Source organism: Chenopodium album, chromosome 8 (genome assembly GCF_948465745.1).
Source record: "Chenopodium album chromosome 8, dcCheAlbu1.1, whole genome shotgun sequence".
NCBI classification, from domain to species: domain Eukaryota; kingdom Viridiplantae; phylum Streptophyta; class Magnoliopsida; order Caryophyllales; family Amaranthaceae; genus Chenopodium; species Chenopodium album.
The window spans coordinates 66,053,171-66,077,070 of NC_137841.1; the positions used below are offsets into that span (position 1 = coordinate 66,053,171).

Genomic DNA, 23,900 nt, shown 5'->3' on the forward strand with positions numbered 1-23,900 from the left:
TACATAGCCCATTGAATATATATACCATTTTAAATTTATAGTTCTGTTTGTGGGTGTGAAGCATGATTATGCATAATTGGTCATCATACAACAACTAACAACCAACATTTGAAAATCACAAAAAAGATTTTTAAGAACTTGATTGTTAATTTATAATTGGTCAAAAAGCATAGTAGTGGTAACCATGTATATATATTCTTTTCAGGAGAAAAATGAATGTCAATGTTGATCATGTCTGCCTTATTCTCCAAATTTCTGCATTTACCTTCATTAATATATTTAACCTGGTTTATTATACTGATAATTCTTCTTCTTTTATAAAACTATTCTAAAAAAATAAATTAAGCTACTATATATATGCAGGTTAAGTTTAAATTTGATAATTAAAAGGGAAAATTCATGGCAACATTAAGGGGAAATGGTGGTGGAGGAAAGGAAATAAAGAGGGGAACATCTCCTTCAAGTTCTGTTATCAAAAAATCTCCTAAACCTTCATCATCTAATCCTAATGATGAAAAAACCAGCTCAACTTCAGATACCAGCAAACCTGTCCCTAACTATCTCAAACCTACCATGAGCTCGAGTCTTGACTTCTCGAGGATTCCTAAGAAATCGAGCACAGAGGCCTCTGCCCAAAAACCGGCTCTCAATAGGAGGAGGTCCTTTGAGCGCCCCCCACCTGCATCCCAAGTCAATAAGGCCATTCGCGGTCCTCCTGCAGGAACTCGTGACATTAAGCCTCAACGATCAACTTCCTTCTCGAATAAAACAGTCACTCCTTCTGAGTCCTCTTCCTCCTCTACAAAGTCATCCTCGGAGAAAAGCTATGCTAGGACCTCGAGTTTGAAGGATAGGAAGGTAGGACCTCAGATGACTAAGTCTTGGAGTATCAAAAAGAGTACATTGTCATCACCAAGTACCAAAAGGGAGCCTACATCATCATCTTCCTCTTCTACAAAGAAGCCTCCTAGGAGTGTGACTTCGGAATCAAGTGTAGATTGTGAGAGTCGATCAGTTGATCGTTTGGTTATTGAGGATGAGTTTGTGAACATTGATGACAGTGAGGTTCAGTCTCTTCCTGAGATGTCAGAGATGCCTGACAGCAATAGTGAGCTTGCTGACCCTACTGATGTAGAGATGAAGGAACTCGAACATGTTGAAGAGGATCCAAAGGAAAGCGTTGTGGAGGAAGATCATCAGCCTCATCATGAGGATAAATTGACAGTTGTTGAACAGGTAACGGAGGAGCCTGCAGCAGAATTGGAGGAAACTGCAGCAGAACAGGAAACTGAAAAATCCGAAGATCAGAATCAGACTGTCGAAGAAGTATCAGTTGATAATCAGCCAAAGGTTGAGCCTGCAGAAGAACAGAATCTGGCAGAGGATTACGAAGATGACTCTGACATTAAGGTACTAGAAGTGGATCCCCCTGAAATAGAAGTCGAAGAAACAAAGAAGGAAGAAGTAGAGGAACCAAAGGAGCCAGAAGCCGAAAAGAAAGAGGAAGAGGAAAAAACAGAAGCAAAGGATGAGAAGCCGGTTGAGGAAGCTGTTAGCAGTCCGCCTGCAGACACTGCTGCTGCACCTGTGAAAACACAGGCTGCAGCAGCCGAAAAGAAAGAAAAGCAAGATTATAATGATGTGATTGAAGAGACTGCATCTAAGCTTATGGGAACCAGCGGCTCAAAGAGGCCGAACAAGGTTTTGGCCTTAGCTGGTGCATTTGAGACTGTCATTTCTTTGCAAGACACTAAAAAGGGCTGATCATCATCATACTTATACATTGGAGTCGATTTCGAGTTGCTGGGGGTGAGAAGAAGAGAATTGGTTTTATTCATTAATTAATTTGTCTATTACATTTTCCCTTTTATTGTTTTTCTTTTACTGGATTAGACCAGCTGTTCTTTGAGGTTGGAAATTAATTGGGAAACAGTTTGCTTTGCTTTTGTACAATGTCTTCCTTTTAATTTCAATTTTTGTTCTTTTCATCTTCGGTTTTGTTAAAAAAAAAAAAAACACTTTTCATAGATTATTTCAAGGAAAGGCGAAAACAACTTAGAAATTCATATATAGTGAAGAGTCCAGAATTTTTTACTAGTCTTTGTATCATTGTATGTTTGAATTATGATCAGTTGAAATGAAACATTTTTGTGATTATGCAACTCCTTGACTCAGATTTAACTCCTCCTTTGAAATTAATTAGCAATTTCAGCTTAATAGTATAGGGATGAAGTTATGATATATTTACAAGACAAGTATCAAAACTATTTAAACAACGGGATCAGGGAAGAAACAAGGAGAAAAATCAAATGCAAGAAACAATGAAGAAACAGAAAACATATACACGTGGTTCACCAACAATGTGTTAGTTATGTTTACACACAAAACAAAATTTTAAGGCATATATCAACACAGGGTAAAATATAAGGATGACATATCAAAAAAAATGACAAAAGATCATAAGGTGAAAACAGATACATCATACATTCATACATATATTTATATAGATCCATTTACTAATATAACATTATATAAAGGCATAATCTAATACTGTATTTTCTCATAAAATTCAGGAAAAAAAAAAAAAAAATCAAAAATTCATATCCTAGAGTTTGTAACACTATTCTCCAAATTACTATTAACATTGTCATTATTATTACAATATCTAAGCTCCAAAGAAATCTGCCTTTCCATCCGAAGTTGACGATGAAAATTCTCAATAAACAAATCAGCCCTTCTATCAATATCTTCAGTACCATAATTATTATTATAACTCATCCTTCCAAAACTTCTAAACGAACACAAATCGCGTCTATTATCACAACCATTACTTTCTCCATTGAATAACACATCTTCAGAACATCCATTGTATATTCCCAACTCATCATTGAAGCTCAAATGACGAGTGTAACGTCTTCTAGCACTCGATGGAGCTCGTAACATCGAGATCAAGCTCCATTGGCTATACTTAAACGTCGAACTTAAGATAACATTAAGCTTCTTAACAGCCCTTCTTAGCTTGTTTAGCAAAGACAATTTCTTGGTAGCATTGTTATGAGTCATTTTTTGTAAAGGAATTATTTGTGTACAAGCTAAGAAGTGACTGAATATATATAGGATTACTACATAAATAAGAAAGAGAAGTTTGTGAGAGAAGTTACTCGGTTTAAATGAGAGAAGCGTGTTGAAAATTCATTGATAAAATAATGAGATAAGTTGTACTTAGATTGAAGAGGGATTTATGTGTAACTGATTATTAAAGTGAACGTTAAGAAATAAATAAAGGGTTGCCACATTTTCTTTATATTGAGAGCCTTGTAAGTTTCAATCTTAATCTCAATGCAAAATCTTTCATTTTTTTTCCTTGATTTGCGAAATTACTGTTTGATTGTTTGGTAAAACTACAATATGTGTAACCAATCTTACATATGATGAGGGTTTAATTGTAAGGAATTGAAGTGAAAAGGTGTAGAGATTAAGTAACTAAACTGTGAGAGTGACACTATATAATTTGAGACGGACTTATTTGTAATGCGACGTGTTATTTAGGGTCTTAAGTTGTAAATTACTTCTAGATAAGAATAATAAGATAATACAAATGCTTTTCTTGTTGTGTATGTAAACAGATAATACTCGTAATTTCATATACTTCTAGAATATTTGAAAATTTTGTGATTAGTTTTCACAAAATATGGCAATTGAATAAATTACACTATCGACTTTAAAAAATTTGATTAACATATTGTATTCTTAAAATTAGTGGTTCAAACAACGTGACAATTAATTAACGATAAAATTCCAAAAAAAAAAAGGGTAAACAGAATGAATGATACATAGTAGTATGATATACCTTAGTCGTTAAGAAAATCAATACATCATGGTGATATTGATCGACTAAAATTAGCTCAAAAACTAACGGCTAACACCGCCAAGATTGTTTGGATAACAACATATTTTACTACCTTTTAGGCTACTTTCCCCTCTTTCTTTCCTTCTTTCTTTCAATAACTTTCATTTTTGCTTAAGATTTTGATTGAACGAGATGTACGCAAAATAAGACATATGGACAACCATGCAAGACATTCTCATACTTTGGTTATGTTTGTAAGAATCATCCCTTTTTTTTTTTTTTTTTTTTTTTGGAAAGAAAAAATTACTTGCTTCTTTATTATTAAAAAGGTTAAATATCAAGTGTTATTGTATGCATTGGCATTTCATCCTAGAAAAAAGGAAGGAAAAAAAAAACCTCCTTTCACAATAAGTTATTGCTTGTTAGATTTTGCTGAAAATCATACATCAAACTAGTCCGATTTCTGTTAAAAAAAAAAAAATCTTAATTTGTTCTTTTCATCACCCTTTAATTATAAAATTAAACCACGTTGAAATGTTATTACTATATGTAACCAATGTAGGTAAACCTTTTGTTTTATGCCAATGATTCCTAAAATTATTTAGTTTGAACTACTAGTGATGTAGATGATTGCAAAATGTTACAGGAAAGTGAGGTATATTATGAGTTTATGAAGGTCTTACATATAGTGAAGAATTTTGTCCTGACAATTTTGAAGCAGGCTTATTATCAATAAGCTTGTGTAATTGCTCAGAAGTAAACACTCCAACAGGCCTAGAGCCGGAAGAACTGTACATGTTGCTATATGTTACAACTATCACCATCTTGTACCGTTTCTCCAAGATTTGGTTGATCACACGGCCAGCGGAGGTTGAGGCTGCCACATAAGGAGGAGGGCTCTTCATCATTGCTGATAGTGGTTTATTTAGCTGCACCATCATATCAAACGCACAAATAAAAATTAACAATGCCGAACTCTGAAAGTAGCACAGAACCACACTATATGAATGCTATCTGTAGACTTCCCAGTAGACAGGTTCAGAGCAAGTGACTCAAGGCTAATAAAGCATTTTAGGACAACATCATATCTAAGCCTTTCACTCTTTCATACAGAGTACTTGAGAGGTCACAAAGCGACCTGACCTAAACCCAATTGTACCCGAAACTCCCAACCCAAAAGTAAATATGTTTAGAATGGATGAGCTTAAGCAGATAGGCAAATCAGTGAAAGTGTCTCACACAAAAAACATACATCTGTACAGTCTTCGCGGTGCAGTAGTCCCACACAATTGCCCCAATCATCTATGATGGGCACAACTGATTCCTCCAGAAAACGCATGGTCACTTCCTTAAGCATTAAGGTAGCTTGTAGAGGACGAGCTTCTTTAAATGGAATCATGATACTGTCCACTGTATCATCTACTGATACCTATTAGCAGAAAAGGTTCAAATATGTGAAGCACAGGTGAGTTAGCTACCGGCATTGATGTACAGGAACGGTGAACTATCACGATCATTCATGTTCATCATCCCATTTAGGTGACCAAGGGCATCACCAATCAAAAGGTACAACAAACACAACTAAATCTATACCATTAACCAGTAGACACAAAAGTAATAATGAAAAAAATAAAACAGAAAACATACACAAGCTAAAGATGACAAATCAGTAAATAGAAAAATAAATTCTAGTCTCTTCAAGTTCAAGTTTAGGATCTGACTGAGTTGTTAAAATGAATGTTGATACTTCGTGGCAGCTGGCCAGCTGTCTTCTATAGGTGTGGCAAATGATCATACAGAAATATGGATATGAGGAGCTAGTCAAGAAAGTGTACAATCTCCTAAATTTATGTATTGGGTCTGTAGAGCTTCTCCTTAATTTTATACTTGGTACAAATCATATGTTTCTACAAACAAAAAAGTACAAGTTTCTTCATTTGAATATGTAAATATATAATAATGTTTCCGTGTCATATAATTATGACAACTGACTCTTTAGACACTTCTAGAGTATTAAACTGCCAGTATCATAAATAGCTTGTATAAATAATACCTATGATCAGCAATGAAGAGGATCAAAAAAAAAATAAAAAATCATAACAATCATATTAGACTATAAGAAATACTTCTACTCTATTTCATAAAAAATCAATAATGCAGAAGGCTGAGTCAAATACCCAAATCTACATAGAAAGGACAGTAATCCCAAGATTCCCAACTCCCAAGAATGTGTAAAGCAGAGAAGCACAACATACCTGGGGCAGAATATAGGGATAAAATATGGACCGGTCAAAGCCCAACAAAGCCTCAAGGCGTAGAGCTGCCTGCATTTGCATAGACATATCAACATAGCGAGAAAATAAGAAAAGTAATAGCAACAAAATGAGATTTCTAACTATATTTAGTTTAACAGTTTCTATAGAAAGGAAATAGGAATTATGAAGTGAAATATTAATCTATATATCTATATATATAATATAATGTGTTCCTGAACAATATATGCATGCCATGCGGAACCCCCTCATTCACTTGAAATTTTCCATGTCATTCACTCAGCAAGAGACATGTGCTACAACAGACAATAAAATGTTCTTATAGTAGGAATTGAACATGGGATCCGGCCAACAAGACCTAAATAAGAAGCCTTACCATCTCAGCTTTATATCAGCTATGCTAGGTGAGTGTTTATTACATCATCTGTTTATTTTTCATTGCAACGTTTCTAATTTCACGATAGTCAATGCATAACTTCAAGCATTAATAACTTTGATTAATCATGAAAGACAATCAAAGCAAGGTGTGTGAATAGTGAAAGTTGAAATGTTGTAACTAAGAATAAACAGATGAATTATGCACTAATTTCATCAATTATTCTTATGCTACATGGTAATTTCAACTAGATATTGATTGCAAGACATCATAAATTTGTAAGAAAATAACTGGGCAACTGTATGGTTTCAAATAGATAAATTTATACTTTGGATAATGATCAACAAAATACATAAGCCAAACTCAATAATATGACTTCCAAATGTTAGGCCAATGGCCACACACTAGTCGAAAATGCAGGAAATGATTCATCCCAGACATGGTTGCCCAAAAATTTAACTGATACACCCCGCCCCCTAGGCAATCCCTCTTTAGTAAAAAAACCCTGTTGATCTATATAGGGTTGGGTGATTGAATTAGTACAAAAGAAAACATAATGTTAGTAATACTCACCAGGCCACCAGGACTTGTCCAAGATAGTCCTTTCCATCTAGCATTAACATTTGAAAGTATCTGTACAGCAACTTCAACCTGGCAAGATACAAAAAAACAGTAGCAGAGTAAACAACTATGTGTAGGATGGTAAAAAAGGATAGAACCTCTACGCATGGGAACTTTCTTCTCAGTAAGAGCAAAACAAGTACTCTGAATCAGTAACAGGGCATAAGAACCTGGCCAGAATTCAAAGCAGCTTCCATTAGAAGGTGATCAGCTGCTTCCTGAGATGCAGGAGTGATGGTTCCTGAGGTATCCAGCCACATGCGATTGTGTAAGTTCTTCACCATAAAAAAATCACCAATGTGAGCCAAAGCACGCATCAAGGAAAGATAAAGGTGAGGCTTTGGCCGCAGTTCTGAATTTTCTCCTGCCTTCTTTAATATCTTCCCGAACACACATAGAGCATCTGAGAGAGCAATTGATATTTAATTGTCACATACTAATTGCATATTACAACAGGAAACTATGTCTCCACGTTGGAGGAAACCCAAAAGCCAGGAACAACATAAAGCTGTTCAGAAAACAAAAGATTTCTCTCCCTCGCCCCCAAGCCATGCAGGGAAAAAAAAAAAAAAATTAAATAAATCAATGAATCTGGTAAAGAATAAAGATGTATTTTACTCTGTATCACAACAGAAGGTGATGATTTCAAATTCTACAAGGATTCATGGTGAAATCATTACAATGTTTTTTATTCACCAACCAAGCTCTCTGTCATTGTCTAACGAGTCTTGCTGTAGCAACTTTCCTGTTTCTATCAGATTCCAGCTTGAGGAATAGTCCAATTCAGGGGACCACTAAAAAATTTCAGCCAAGGTCACAAGGCAGAATATGGAAAACAGTATAGTTGGAAAATTTTAAAAGGTCCAACGAGGGCAATGACTTAAGAATAACCAATCCTATAAGACTTTCAAAAACCAATATGACAGGAAATTGGACGGTGGCTAAGGTGTAGCAATTATAGCATCATAAGCCTCTAAGCTTTGGGGAAAGGATTTTATCAATCGTAATTACTTGGCTCCTCACATTCCTGTCCCATATCTCCATTTATAACAGATCCTAGATCCTACAGTTTTCACTCTTTATGAGACAATCTGTATACAATTCACTAGCAATGCTTACAACAGCCCAGTATAGACTTAATGACTGCAGGTCTTGGGAGGATCAACAACATTTGATTAAGACTAGAGACCACAATGTAAGTGAAAAACATTCAGAGACTACTATCAAATTATTGGAATATCCTTTCATGCCTCAATGTCATTAAAAATATATGTAGGATAGGATCCTAGGCCTTCTAGCAAAATGAGCATTGATGAAAGAGACCATTGTGCATAGGTTGATACATTCTAGCAACTACAACAAGCCCAGAACTGAAACAAGTTATTAAATAGCATTACTACATTACCCTTGAAGCTATACTCTTACCTAAGTTGAATGAACAGATGTAATCCATTTTGAAATCAAAACAATGTTGTGCAAAGAAATAATAATCCCAACAATTATGTTTACTCGAAGTGCAATTCTGAGAAATCTCACACCATTTCCAGCAAGGTCACAAACTGGGCTTGCTCTGAGCAACAAGAAATATTGATCTTAAGGGAAGAAAAATGGTTAAAATTATAGGTGCACATAGGAGAAATTGTCTAGCCTCTTCCCTACCCTACATTTCCCTTCCCAGTATACAGTAAGAGAAAGGTTGCATGTTAGATCAGTAAAAAAGTACTCTAAAATTGGAATTTACATCAACCAAGGGAGATTTAGCAGTGTCACATAAATTGGCACTCTAGATCTTAAAAAGTTGTTAGACAGAAGGTAATGTTTTGTCACCAAACCCCGGTTTTTTTAAGTATTATCAATAAGCCTAGTGTCAGCAGAACTTTTCAAATTTGGTTTAGGTCATACCATTGATTAAGCTGCAGCATAGCAGAGCATCAACAAGTGTAGTATAGGCAACTCGGTCAGTAGAAAACTTTTCAGAAGTTTGCATTTCCAGCATTATCTTCTGAACCAGATGGATATCTTTAGCAAGTGCAGCACCCTGTAAACAACAATTGTAAGTAGCAACGATACAATTCAAAACTAGACCAAACAACACTTACAGTCTAGACAGCATGGAGAACTTCCAGAAAAAGGTTATATAAGGTAAGTATACTTAGCATCAAAATAAAAAATAAAAAAATAAAAATAAAAATAAAAAGGTAAGTATACTGACCTTCAATAGAGTAGTATATGTTACATTATCCGGAAAAAGATGATCGGAATTGTACTTCAGTGCAGCATCCTGAAAAAGAGGGGAGATATGAGTAACTGGTTGCATACTCTCAGGCTCAGCATGATATTGAAGCTCTAAACTGGCCTTTCAACACTTTCTTAAGACCTTCATTTCCTCCAAATACTGCATTGCAGAATCCAGTTTTTCTGTCTTCACTGCAGCAAGGATAAGCATATTATAGGTAAGCTTATCTGGTTTTAAGCCTTGGCGTAACATCTCATCATGTACAGTAAATGAAGCCTCGGGAGAGCCTGAACTTATGTATCCCTGAAATAAGAGGGGATGGTTATTGCCAAGGCAGGAATTTATTAATAAGTATATGACTATTATATGTACTTCGTATATATTAGAGACATTGTCCAGTTAAAATAGAAAAAAGTAAAGAGTGCTAAAACAATAAAGTAAGAAACAAAAGAAGGAACATAAAGCAAATGTATATATTCCTATTGCATTAAGAAGATAATTTCAGTATCACACCTTCATTAACAAGTTGTATATCAAGATTGAAGGGCTCCCACTTTCATGGAACACAAATCCATAGCGTGCAAGAAGACCATTGGCACGGCGTAAGTCTCCTGCAATAAACTATTGCGAACATGAAAACGTTGTCCAGGAATTTCTTAATGTAAACTTAAAAAATATGTCATTTTTTCAAGTTTATATTGAAGTAAGAAAGATGGTTTCTTCAACTGGGAAGTGTTGACGGAGTAAAATATAAATTTAGAAATTTAATGGTGCTCCATTAAACCAGCTGCCATTGTTACCCACTCACATTGTCACATCTCTACAAATGTGAGTTAGTTTCCACAAAAAGAAGAAAACAAGCAAAGTAATATCTCTGTAGGTTGAAACTCTCAACGTATCCCCACTTAAACTATGCTCTAATAACAGAAAAAAAAATTACATAAGAGGAATCATACAGTGCATTCTTAACCTTTGAGAATTTTAGAGTTGAAATGGTCAGAGATATATAAAGCATTGAATTTTCAGCAACATCCAAACAAGACAGCACCCACCCTTCCAACCCTTTGCAAAAAATTATAAATAAAAAAATTAAAAAAAAATCCTCTATGCTAAGGGGTACAAGTAAATTTTTTGTTCATTTCACAGCAACAGTGACTGCGGTTGAGGCCTCCAGCACTGGTCACAGAAGATATCTATCACAGTGAATGACTTCATACTTAGTGTAGTAAAACTTTATAATCCCGTCTCAATCAGTAACAAAATATTTTGCACATAAGTCTGTCTATGGATTACAGAAAGTTAAAGACTAAAACTCGTACAAAAATTTAAAAAAAAAAAAAACTACAGGTACATCAACCATCGCTAAGCCAACTTTGGGGGTAACAGGTAAGAATTTTAAAAGAACAAAAAAGGGAAGAACAGTTGAATATCATTTAGTGCATGAAATACTACCTGCATCAAGAAGAGCATTAAGCAAACCATGGAGAAGTGATGCTGATAATTCTGGATTCCCAATGGCACTACCTCGCTCCACTGCTTCAAGGAGTTGAAATGCTTCATCAATTCGTCGAGCCTTACCCAAACCCTTCAGTTACATCAAAATTATTTAGGGAATCCATGTTTAAGAAGTTATATACAAATGGTTTTGTTAAGGAATCCCTCAATCATATTTCAGATCTTTAAATCAGCTCGGTGTCACATCTAATTAATTGAAAATTTACCCCAAAACTCAACCACTTGAAAACCATGATTCCATCATTTAATTATATTTCCCAAAGGACCAAATATATAAATATAAGCAATAGCTTAAGTTTGGGACATTCAGGATTTCAGATTGTACATTTATCAAAGTTATAATACTGGTTCTTCATGTTTTATTTTTTAAAACTTCCTACAAGTGTGTAAGGACACACAGTTCACTAGAGACGTCAATTCCAAAATATATATATCAGCATTGACCAAACTCACCAAAGAAGTTTCGGTCCAGTGGTCAAGACTGAAACATCAGATACCTTAGGTCCCATGTCGAAGTCCTAATACAGACTTGTGGGCCGTGGCTTAACATGTAATCACGATCAAGGTATATGCTTCAAATTATGCCTACCTCATGAGGCATGACAATGTCACATCATAAACCTTCACCTCCCACTTCCACCACCCTCCTCCCCATCAAAAAAAAGGAGGGGGGATCCCTTGATTCCCTCCAAAAAAACCATTGGATGCATCATGCATGTATGGTTTAGACATCAAACAACACAATACTCCTACCTAAACTGTACGTTTGAAGGACTTCAAGCACCCTAACCCCTTTACAATGCAACTACAAATTGTATGAAGTATACATACATATGGGATTATAGGGTCAAGGGCTTTCTCCCTATAATATCTCACTTACCACACTTTAATCAGGAACAAGGGTAAGAGAATGGATTTCAATCAAATGGCATGAGAGGCAGACTAAGGTAGATTATCCATCAATCGACTTCAATTATTATTCCATGATTTGGTATCATGTATCATGCTTATTTACATGCCGCCATCCTTAAACTTCGAACCATAGAGTTACTTAACAAGATCATCTCATAAGTCATAATTAGTACTAATTCTATAAAAGGAAATTACTTTATAGGAATTGGTATACAACATACAACCATGAAATGATCAACCTTGATGAAGCAACTAAAACAGCCCATAAAATTATATGAAGTAACTACGCAAGTAAGATTCAATACCTTCAACAAAGTACCATAAGAGACACTATCAACACGGCAACTCCTTGACTTGGACATTTCATCAAACACCTTAAGTGCAGAATCAATGTCACCACAATGAACACAAGCCTCTAACACTGCATTCATCACAATTGTATTAATCCCTCCATATCTTTTCTTCGCCACCTCAATTTCTTCAAAAACCTACATAAAAACAGCCCAAATCACTAAAATTACAATAAACCCACATCAAATTACCAAAAACTCACTTTAACTTTCAACTCAAATTTCACATTTATCCCAGAAAATAAATGGGAAATTCACAAAAATTGAGAACCTGATTGAGTTGCCTGCGACGAGTTAACTGAACAATGCGAGAAGTAAGACGCTTGAGATTGGATTTGCGGGGTTTTTTAGGAGAAAGATTATTGAAGATTGGAGAAAAATGGGTATAAAAATGATAATCATTTTGGGAAGAAATAGAGGGAAAATTGGGGAAATGGGTAGAAATTGAAATGAATTTATGGGTTGGAAATTTGGAAATTTGAGAATGCATTTTATGAAATTGAAGCTAACCCATTACCCATAATCGGAATCTGAAGAAGTTTGGAGAAACAGAAACAGAGATAGAGAGAATCTGGAGAAGAAGATAATGCTGATGAAATTGGCGGGGAATTGTGGGGTCCAAAACACCTTTGCTCAACTGCTGGAGTGTAGTGTTTACTGTTTACTGTTTACTGTTTACTGTTTACTGTTTACTGTTTAGAGACAGACTACTGTGCTTTGTGAATTGTGATGATGTTTTGTGAACCATAAAATTCAAGATTTTTATTACGAAAAAATTAATAAGCCATTAAGGTTAGAGGAAACGAACCAATATACTACCTCCACTCCATAGTGTTTGTCACGGTCACTTTTTGTATAGAGTAGTTTATATTCCACGTCTTATCGGCAACATAAGATATGATTATTTATAAAAACTTTAAAAGTTTACCTAATATTTTGGAGTTATACACTTAAATTAATCTACTAAAATCACACATGAATATTTACTACTAAATTGACACATTTTAGAGATTAATTAATTTAGCTTGATGAATATTTGTGGGTAAAGAATATCCTAATAAAGTAACACCTTTCACCGTTGTTAATTCAATTTAGCTTTACAGGTCAAAGCATTGAGAATGACGATAGAGAAAGATAATTATAAGGCAACGTCAGGGGTTAATCCTATAACCTTGATAGCTTAAACCTTTGAAGGTAGGCTATAGCCTTTTGGAAGTATAGCTTGCATAAAGTGTTAGACTATTAGGCTATGTTTGGATAACAAAAAATGGAAGGAAAGGAAGGGAAGGGAAGGGAAAGGGAGGGAGACAAACTTCCTTGTTTGGATAATATGTTGGGGGAGGGAAGGGGAGGGGGAGGGAGAGACTCATTTTCCCTCCTCCTTTAATAAAGACCATCCCTTCAAAATTTGAGAGATTTGGAGGGAAAATGGAGCTCATCATTTCCTCTACTTTCCCTTCCTTCCCCTTCCTCCTATTTCCCTCCCTTCCATTTCCCTTCTAATTTCTTATCCAAACATAGCATTAGTTACATACTTGCATAGTTGCATATATTACAAGTGACTTAGTGAAAGGATTGCGTTAATTAAGATAACAAGTGATTAAAATTTTGAAACAAAATTATTAAAAGACTAGCTCTTTTCTCAACTAACCAAGCTTGTTATATATCATATATGCACTCAACATATAAGATATATCTTGGACAAAATTATTGAAAAGGACATAAGATGGAAATCATGGAATAGAATTGAAAATTGATAAACCAAAAGGCCAAAAAACCACTGCCCTTATTAGTTAAATTACTCCAATACTCCGTATTTAGGGTTGCAAATGAGCCGATACGTTTGTGAACAACTCGCGAACAAGCTCGGTCGAAACTTGTTTATTAAGTATTGAACGAGCCTGGACAAAAATATGAGGCTCGTTAAGTAAACGAGCCCAACTCGAACACCTTCGTGCTCGGCTTGTTAATGTTCACGAACACTCGTTCATAGCTCGTTAAAAACTAGTACATATGATCGTTCATGTGCTCATTTAAAACTCGTTCAAGCTCGAAACAATTATTCTTAAAATAGTACAATTTGAATATGGAACCAAATCAATTATAATCAATTATCGTATATAAACAAATTAGCCATGTTAATATACGGTGTACCATATAAAATTAAAATGTATGGAGTATTATTGTTAAGAAAATGAATAGTATATTTGCTCAAATTTCTCATTTATAATATCAAAAACGTACTTATTACTGCCTATCTTGTTGTTATGATGAATATCATCAAACGACTTTCTGATTGGAGTATACTTATAATTTTTCAAAGTTGATTAATATTAGCTTAATTGAGCTCGTTCACATTAGAGCTTGTTCAAGCTCGAGTTCGAATCACAAACGAACGAGCTCAAGCCGAGCTCGAACAAGGCAAAACCTTAATGAACAAAGCTCAAACACAAAATTATAAAGCTCGTTCAAGCTCGAGCATGTTCGAACACTTGAAATCTTTATCAAGTTTCGCTCGAACAAGTAAAAGCTCAACTCGGCTCGGATCGTTTGCAGCCCTATCCGTATTATACTATTATAGTCCTTGTATAATGAAGCCTTGCAAGATTAGCCCTAGATTTTAAGATTATACATGACATCAACAATCACTTTTAAATTGTCTTAAAACAAGACCTCACAAAACTTGTGCATTTATGAAGTAAAGTTTTAACAAAGTCTTGAATGGAGTCTTGAAAATTCAAGACCCAACTTAATACTCATCTTTTATACTGTATTTTGTTTATATACATACGGAGTATAACCTATTTAAGTGTTTATAATTCCAAAAAATTTATGAAGTAGGTGGTTGTTTTAATAGCACTTTTTGTATATTAAGTAGAAGTGATCAAATTTCGGGCCAGGCCAAGCCTTAACACAATTCTCCGTGCCCAAACCCGCAAAAAAAGTAGCGGACTTTTTGGGCTAGGTTCGGGTTTTTCAACTAAAAATGTGCTTTTAAACTTGTCCAAACCCATCCTATTTTTGGGCAAGGCTAGCAGACCGGGCCAAAGTTAATCATCACAGATATTAAGCTCAGTATTTATGAGCGCCATTTGCCTAGCCTGTGAGATAGATGCCTGATTGTTACCGTTGCTTGAACTTAAAAGCAGATTTCTTATACCATTGAATAGAAAAAAGATACTTGATGCTCAAAGATTTCCTTAGATTAGTATGTGTGCATCATCTCCCCTAATCTTTAGAGTTTAAATTGAAGAATGATAAATGCTAAGAAGGCTAGTACAATATATTCATCATACACTCCTACCGGCTTCTACAATCTTCTATTTCCCTAATCTTTTTTAATTGCACATTCAAGCTGTTACCTTATTCATCCAACATCCCTTGATCATCTATTTGTTACGATTTTTACACAAGGAATTATTTTGTCACGTGAGATTTTGTTAGCTTGTTTTGTTATATATATATACTTTCAACATATCAGGTCGTTACAAGTTATGTTAATTAATTTGTGAAACTTTAAATATTACCATAAACAAAAAGCTAATGTGCTTATAATTAATTATAGATAAAAGTAAAGGATAGACAGGGATGATAATAAACCCATCTCAAACAAATACAAATAACATACATTCTCAACCTTTTACAAAGGTGATGAGTTGTATATTCAAATAACAGCCTTCTAAGATTGATCGATTTTACCCATCTTTACCATAAGCATCATCAGAAGGGGATCTAAATCATCTAATACAGTACAGATACATTGTTACAGAGTATGATCATGAATTCATGATACATACATATATTTGAAACCTTAATTATTAGAAAGGTTTTTGTCCTAGAATATTACCATGAGGATCATAATTACAACCAATAAAAGTATACCCATTATAACAAATAACCTTAGCACAACCAACTCTTTTACTTTGTTTCCAAATAATCTGTGTATAATGCAAGCATTCCTCCCCTTGAGCACATGTATTAGTGTAATAGTTATAGAATCTATACTCACCCGCCCAAAACGCCACCGCGTCTTCGGCGCCCCATTGCCTCCCGGTACTCCCCCAAAAGAGATTTTCCCCGTAATCGGAACCCGAATGTATCATAGCGCAATCGCCTTGCCGTTGGTGCGCCCACCACCGGGCGTAGCTTGCTAGTTGTTCACTCCATTTTAAGGGTGGCAACCCTAGTCTTGCTCTAACAATGTTGTGTGGTATTAAGTAATGGTTTATTGTATCCTTAGAAGTTGTTAAAAGCCTTCTATTTGCTAAGCCTAAACATTGTTTAGGCAATGAAAATAATGTAAATAATGTTGCCAAGAAAAAGTAAGCAATTATTAGCTTAGCTACCATTGGTTGAGGAAATTGAGAGGAGAATAATGTGTATTTGATATTGGTATTTGATTATCAAATTTTGGTATATATATAGTGGAATTTCTATGTTTTTTTTAAAAAAAAAAAGGGAAAATAATGTTTTTTTTAATGAATTTGAGGTTAGAAATGATTGTAATTTAGCAAGTTGTAATCAAGGTTTATATAATAATAATGGAGTAAAGTTAGTTGCTAAATGAGCCAATTTCCCATGTTAGGGAGCGAATAAAATGGGAAAGAACATGTTAGAGAAAAAAGTTGCTATATTTTTTCTTAACTTACATATATAACTGATTAATTACTTGATTATTAGTGAATTTTTTTACATAAATAAATTAGTAAAATTGGCAAAAATTGGTGGATGAAAATGGATTTTGGTTGCATTAAATTGGCGTTATATTTAGGTAAAGTAATTAATGAAGATATGAATTATGATGTCAGGATTTAGGACTGAAAATTCAAGGGAATGGCATGTGAACATGTGCATAGTTACTTTTTTGCTCATAATAATTTGGAATGGGGTGTCGGTTGAATGTTGAATAACATGAGTTCCATGATTAAGTTGGACAGACATTTGATTTCAACTAGAATGCTCTGCTGAAATTTGGTTTTATAATGGAGGAATGAATTGAAAGAAGTTATCCAAATTTGCAAATGAGATGTTTGGATTGATTTTGGCTTGAATTATCTCAAGTAATAGTTGATTAGATTGAGTTTAGTTTGGATTGTAGTAAGTGATAGTCAATTGGTTTAGTATTTGTTTGGGTAGGATTTGATATGATTGAGTTGGAATGAAATACATTGAATAATAATTGTGTGTCTTAGCTTGTGGCACTAGATTGGACTGACTTGTGCTATGATCGTATGATGCAACATGAGCTAGATGATAAATCATGTAGAAATAACTAAAAGTTGGCTTAGATGAAAGCACAAGGTTTCACATGCATGAGGCTCAGTCTCATCTGAGTTGCTCGTAGTATGATATGTGTTTAATAATTTAGGTTGTGAACCGAGCCTATTAGGCATCAAGACACCTAAACTTGATAGGAGATACGAAGTGCGACATAAAGCCATTTTTAGTTGGATCTATTATAAGCTAGTTTATTATAAAATGTTTGATTTGTTATTGAGACAAGCTCGTCTTTTTTGGTCTACTTTGAGACATATATACATTGTAGAGCAATTCGGGTTTGAGTGGAATCATTTTCTATGAAGGCAAAATTTGGCTGGTCTTCTAATTGCATGTTTAAGGTAGCATGCAATAAACAAATACTAAAGAAATTTCACATAATTTAAATTTGTAAAGCTTCGTAATGTCTAAAATTTATGAAGTCTTATTATTATTTTTTTTTTTATATCACTATCCACTTTAAGTTCGATAATGTCTAATAAAAAAATCTCTATTTATTGAGTTACACACAAGTTTGAGTCGATGAACAATTAATAAAATAGATTATATATTATTGAGATGTAAAATAAATACATTTATTTGCTTTATATAACAAATCGAATCAGATAAAAAAAAAATATATATCATGTTAGAATGATTACAATTGTTATATAAAGTAAATACTCAACCTAGCTTGTTAGAATTTTTTCAAAGACAAAGCTAAGGGAAGACTGCTCAATAGAAACACACTTAGATTTAACATTCTTATGGTCTGTTCTCATTGACTGGACCGAACTGAACTGAACTGAACTTATTTGAGCTGAATTGAACTAAATTGAGCTGAGCTGAATTGAACTAAAAATAATCCGATGAGAACAGGGCCTTAGTATTAGGTTCTCCAAATTCTTACATTATCTAATTTAACTTTTTTTTGAAAAAAATCCTAAAGGACACTAAATTTCATTAATATAAGCCATACGACATCTACAATTGACAATGAACGATAATGAAAACGAATTTAACAACATCAAACAAGAATTAATCGAGGAAGGGCTAAGAATCCAAATACATAAATATAACAATTCGGCATATTCTCGATTCGTTGTCTCATACAACTTTTTGAGTGGATCCGTTGTCGCTTCGCAATTTTGTGGGAAAGTAAATTCTTGTGCTGAATCCGTAACCCGAATCCGAGCCACAATCAATAGTAGCCCCGCACAACCGGAGACCAAATTAAGCACAAATAAAAACTTGTCTTTTGAAGGAGTACGAAAAACCTTAGTCTTTCGAAGAACCTTGTCTTTCGAATGAGAGAAACTCTTTCTTTCGAGGGAGACATTATTGTAACCTAAAACAAAAGGCTTAAAAGTAAATAAAAATTGGGGCTTTCCACTAGTGGAATTCGATGGAAGCCCTTTTAAAATTGACAATGGAGACTAGATTTAGGAGAGAGAAGAGAGAAAAGGAGGCTAGGTTTTTTTTTTTGAGGAATTATAATATTATTATCTAATTTAACTTGATGCTTATATATTTTGTGTCACCTTTGTATAAAAATGACATTATGATTAGATTTCTAAATAGAGTAAATTTTAGGCATAGTATTCCTTTTTTGTTTAGTTCAATAAAAAGTTTATTTTCCAGAAAGTATGTTATTTTGTTGAATTTTATATTTAATTATAAAATACAATCGTAATTTTAAGGATAATTTGTCAATTACTACCGCAAGTTAATACCACTTTGTAAATTACTACCGCGAAATTTTTTAAGATGTTGCAATTACTACCAAACCCCCATTAAACCCAACTATGACGTCATTATATCCCTTTAACCCATGTTTGACCATGGTTAAGGGTTTTAACCGGCCCAAAAAAAAGAAAAATGGATTAGGGATATAATGACGTCATGATTAAGGGCTTTAACCCATATTTGACCATGGTTAAGAGCTTTAACCATGGGTTAAAGTGATATAATGACGTCATAGTTGGGTTTAATGGGGGTTTGGTAGTAATCGCAACATCTTAAAAATTTTTGCGGTAGTAAGTCACAACTTTTTTAACTTGCGGTAGTAATTTACAAAGTGGTATTAACTTGCGGTAGTAATTGACAAATTTTCCTAATTTTAATATTGAAACTATGTTATCCAACCTAAAATCGTATAGTTAGAAACAATAATTTGAAAGAGGATTCGAACAAAACTAATGAGGTGTGCCTGATCTAAGACAGTAGTTGGTTGGGAAAAACGACTCCTAAATAAATAAATTGAAGAAATGCCTTAGGCTGTAATGTCAACTACGTTCAAGTAACTATCAAACTTTTTATTATTGAGTGGAGTAGTTTTATTGGATGAATTCTGTTCAAGTAATTCCATAAAATATGTTAATGACCCATCATATAGTCATTTGTTTATATTTAAAAAGGTGACGATACGTGTGTTTGAAGTTAAGGGTTTGTTCACATTTACATAATTTCAGTTCAGTTCAGTTCAGCTTCAACCAGTTCAGTTTAGTTCAGCTCCTAATTTCCCTTTCTCATAAAATATTCAGTTCAGTTTAGTTCAGCTCCAATCAGTTCAGTTCAGTTCAGCTCAGTTTAGTAAATGTGAACAAACTCTAAGTTACAACTTCTAATATAAAAAAATATTAATATGTTCATGTCATCATGTGTAGAGCATGTGAGTAACGTAGTTAAATTTTTAAAAGTGAAATGTGAATACTGTAGCGCGAGAGAAAAATATTAAAAATTTAGGTGAATTTTCTAATCCCTTTATACGTTATGAAGTGTAAATTAAAAAAAATAAGATTAGTAAGATATATAAGTTTTGTGATTGTTGCCTATTTTATCTTAACTCATACTTGTATATGCTTATTCAGTTATTCTATTCATTTAGGTAATGGCTTATTTAACCTGTATAAGCAATGGCTTATAAGCAATGGCTTATAAGCAATGGCTTATTTACATTCAAAATAAACCAATATGAGTTAAGAAGTCCAATTGTTGTATGTAATTCAATTCAGATAATTGAAAATCAGATATATTAATAATGCCCCCTAAATTTAATAAACAATGATCCTTACTTTAATGGATGTAAAATCCGACATATGATGCTCTTGTATGTAATTCAACCTCTATAACGAAGTGGACAATAACTCTACTGAATTTAGAATTCATTATCACATTATTGTCTATTTATGGTCATGAACTCTTATAATTAATTATTAAATACTCCCTCTATCACTATTAAATCATTACATTTGAAAAAAAAAAAAAAAAATTGTGAGAAAAAAAATGATAAAACCTTAATTATTATAAAGTGATAATCTTTCCCTTGCATTCTTCATTTTACCAGAAGTTAAGTATATATCCTATAATAACCAGCTTTTTCTAAATAACACCCAAAAATCCATCCATCTCTCTAATAATTGTAAAAATGAAAACCATTTAAACTTAACAATTTATCAATTCCATTATATTTATCCAATCAAGTAGAGAATAAAAGCAATTATAGTTTATAAATGCAAGAGGAATAAGAAACATGAGAGATAGTGTGTAATCCCTTTGTTTTATCCCAAAATATTTTATCGAAGTTTTCAATGTACTCTATTAAAATATGAAATCTTTGTCAAAAAAAAAAAAAAAGAAAAAAACAAGTATGAACATTCAAAGCTTTTATGGTAAAAAACAATGTATACATTGATTGTATTCACTAACGTCTCATTTAAATTTAATGCTTAGTAATTTTTTTCTTGCCACCCCTATATACTAGCTCGATCACCTATCTATTTCAATGTTACACTTTGGACATATACACACAATAAAGTTATCAATATTTATTTCACTCTATATTGTACAACATCTAATTTCCATAATTCTTCGGATTTTTTTTTTTTTTTTATAAGCATAACATATTATTATACCTTGATACAGATACCCTTAGAGCAACTCCAATAGTTGTAACTAGGGACTAGGGACTATTTCATAGTCCCTACCTACTAGTTTGACCATTGGAGCAAAAAATATGTAATTAGTTTTGTCAAGCTAATTTGCTTGAAAAAAACTTGCTAAAAAGAAAATGTTAAAAGTCAATTAGTAATTAAGATCAAAATAATAAATTGATAATTTAAATAGTAAGCTAATAGCTAGTCATTGCCCATTGGGGATCAAATTAGGTACAAACATAATTAGCTTGAAGGTTTATGTGACATGACAAGCTAATTTGACAATTAGCTTGCCATTGGAGTTGCTCTTACGTAATATAAAGTAATCGGACAAAATAATTAAAACAATTTAATTAGCACCGATAACCAACATGACTCGCTTATCAATGTTTAAATTATACGGAATATAAGCTAATTTGTTCATTTACCTTTTTAAATCAACTTATTTTTCTTTGAACACAAGTCTTATACGAAGTATGTGGCTGGCCACATGATATGGTCATCCATCATAAGGGTTACTTTGTTAGTGTTATAGGGGTTATTACTCGTTCAGTTTTACAAGAGTTACTTCGTCAGTGTTATAGACTTATAGGGTTACTTTGTTAATTTACAAATGAACACATGGTGTGGCTAGCCGCACCGTACTGTTTTTTAAAACATTAATCACCTTATTTTACTCAATAAATAGTTGGAATTGGACAAATTCCATTAGCCAGTCAGCATAAGAATATATGCTAACACGGTTACAACACGAATAAGAACAACACCGCTTCCAAGTTTAATTTCAATCCTAATTTGTGCCTATCTTTGTGAATTGAGAATCTTCTAGACTCACCTTCAAACCTTCCAGATTATTTCTTCCCATTAACAAATACAACCTATTATACATATAGGAAAACTTTAATAAAACACTAGTCAAATTAACTCGTTACATAAATCAAACAAAACTTGACGATCAAATTCAAATATCATTATGTGTTTGGTGTTTATTGTAGACGAAGACGAGAAGGTGATCGGGCGGTACGCAGCAGGCGGCGCGTGCCCCTACTGCGGTGGTCAAGTCCAGGCTTTAGATGTTGAAAAAGCATGGCGTTTATGGTACGTCCCTTTGTACACCCGTACCAAACGCAAGTTTCTTTGCTCTTTTTGTAATCGTCCTTTGATCATTCAATATCCATAATTATTGTTTATGTTTGTATTAAATTATTGTAATTGTTCGAAATATTTATGTTACAAAGTACTCTGTATATGAATAATGATTATGTAATTATGTAAGGTTTTTTTTGTGTTTGTAAATTGATGAAGTGTTTTTAAATGTAGCCGATATTCATTTTATGGACGTTTTGGTAAGAAAAAGGTCTTATTAGACCGGAACCTCTAACAAGTCCCATTGACCTTTGGATTGTACTTTTTCTATTTTATTAATATTGTATTATGAAGTATTTTATGAGAAAGAATTTTTGCACTATTCCCGGATTCGAACTGAAGACCTTCAGTGTGTTAGACTGACGTGATAACCAACTAGACCACAACGGCACGACAACTTCAACGGCAAGTTTAGTGTTTTTCTTAAGCACTTTTTATTAATTCCTTTCTTAAAATTAGATCTTTTTAGTAATGAACTAATGATAAAAATCCCGAGGATTAAGCGTTTAATGAACAAGTTGATTGTTTGAACAGTCAATACTTTCCAAATGTAGAAGTTTCATTATATTACTAATGCGGAGTAGGTTATTGGGAAGATTAGACTTTATTATAGTTGAGTGTTAATTTGGTGTAAACTAACTTTGTGGTTGCCTCTAAAGTACGTTAATATCCAATGGTAAGTTGCATCAACATGTACTTCACTACTTAATTGGTAAGCTAATTTCAATATATTCTGTTGTTGTATACTTACACATATGCCAAATGTGAGAGTGAGGGATAGCTCAAGTGGTTAGAGCTCCCCTCCCGGTTCCAAGAGATCTTGGGATCGATTCTCATCACCCGCCCTTGTGGCTCTCTAAGCACCAAAAAAACACATATGTCAAATGTTAAGGTGAAAAGTATTGCGAAATATATGATGTAGGCGAGTTTTAAAATATGGTGATAATGCAAAATTGCAAACAATGAGACTACCATGTTTGAATAGCATTCAAAAACTAACTATAATTTGTTTTTGTTTCAAATCTTCAATACGTAATTTCCACATTTAAGTTATCATTATTAAATCCGATTTGGGGGTTTTCAAATGATGTGCGCTTTGATATGTACGTAACAAGGAGACATCTTGCATCAGCTTAAGTTCGCCTTAAACTTTTCTCTAATCTAACACTTGTTTAATTTGTTTTATAAATTAAACAAGACGATTATTTAATGTGAGTAATTCGGGACAAAATGAATAATATGCATGCATTTTTCAAGATCTTGTGTATAATCTTGGGCTCATACACATGCAATTAAAGAAATTTGGATAAAACAAAGCTTGTTTACACGAATATAGCTTACAATCTTACATTAGTTTGGTACCAATTGCAGATTTGCGGTATTGTGGTTTTGAAGCTCTCTAATTCTATGATATCTCATGATTCTCATTG

The 23,900-nt window shown here is 33.5% G+C and overlaps 4 protein-coding genes across 4 annotated transcripts; 1 reads left to right on the top strand and 3 right to left on the bottom strand.

Annotated features, from left to right (window-relative positions):
• The first annotated feature begins 399 nt into the window (after positions 1 to 399).
• On the top strand, positions 400 to 1,953 carry LOC145556300 (uncharacterized). Its single transcript, XM_081617952.1, has one exon. The coding sequence runs from the start codon at positions 400 to 402 to the stop codon at positions 1,762 to 1,764; it is 1,365 nt and encodes a 454-aa protein (XP_081474078.1). The 3' UTR covers positions 1,765 to 1,953.
• Positions 1,954 to 2,351: 398 nt separating this feature from the next.
• Positions 2,352 to 3,312, bottom strand: LOC145556301 (uncharacterized). The gene has a single exon (XM_081617953.1). It carries the CDS (start codon positions 3,061 to 3,063, stop codon positions 2,599 to 2,601), a length of 465 nt encoding a protein of 154 aa, XP_081474079.1. The 5' UTR covers positions 3,064 to 3,312; the 3' UTR covers positions 2,352 to 2,598.
• Positions 3,313 to 4,490: 1,178 nt separating this feature from the next.
• On the bottom strand, positions 4,491 to 12,739 carry LOC145556302 (pentatricopeptide repeat-containing protein At5g10690-like). The gene is made up of 12 exons (XM_081617954.1): positions 12,405 to 12,739; positions 12,089 to 12,271; positions 10,809 to 10,941; positions 9,870 to 9,967; positions 9,498 to 9,659; positions 9,333 to 9,401; positions 9,023 to 9,158; positions 7,291 to 7,523; positions 7,073 to 7,150; positions 6,106 to 6,174; positions 5,103 to 5,279; positions 4,491 to 4,779 (listed from the first exon to the last, which is right to left on the bottom strand). Exons 1-12 carry the CDS (start codon positions 12,621 to 12,623, stop codon positions 4,519 to 4,521), a joined length of 1,818 nt encoding a protein of 605 aa, XP_081474080.1. The 5' UTR covers positions 12,624 to 12,739; the 3' UTR covers positions 4,491 to 4,518.
• A 3,172-nt stretch (positions 12,740 to 15,911) lies between these two features.
• LOC145556303 (pathogenesis-related protein PRB1-2-like) lies at positions 15,912 to 16,535 on the bottom strand. The gene has a single exon (XM_081617955.1). The coding sequence runs from the start codon at positions 16,480 to 16,482 to the stop codon at positions 15,952 to 15,954; it is 531 nt and encodes a 176-aa protein (XP_081474081.1). The 5' UTR covers positions 16,483 to 16,535; the 3' UTR covers positions 15,912 to 15,951.
• Positions 16,536 to 23,900: the final 7,365 nt, after the last annotated feature.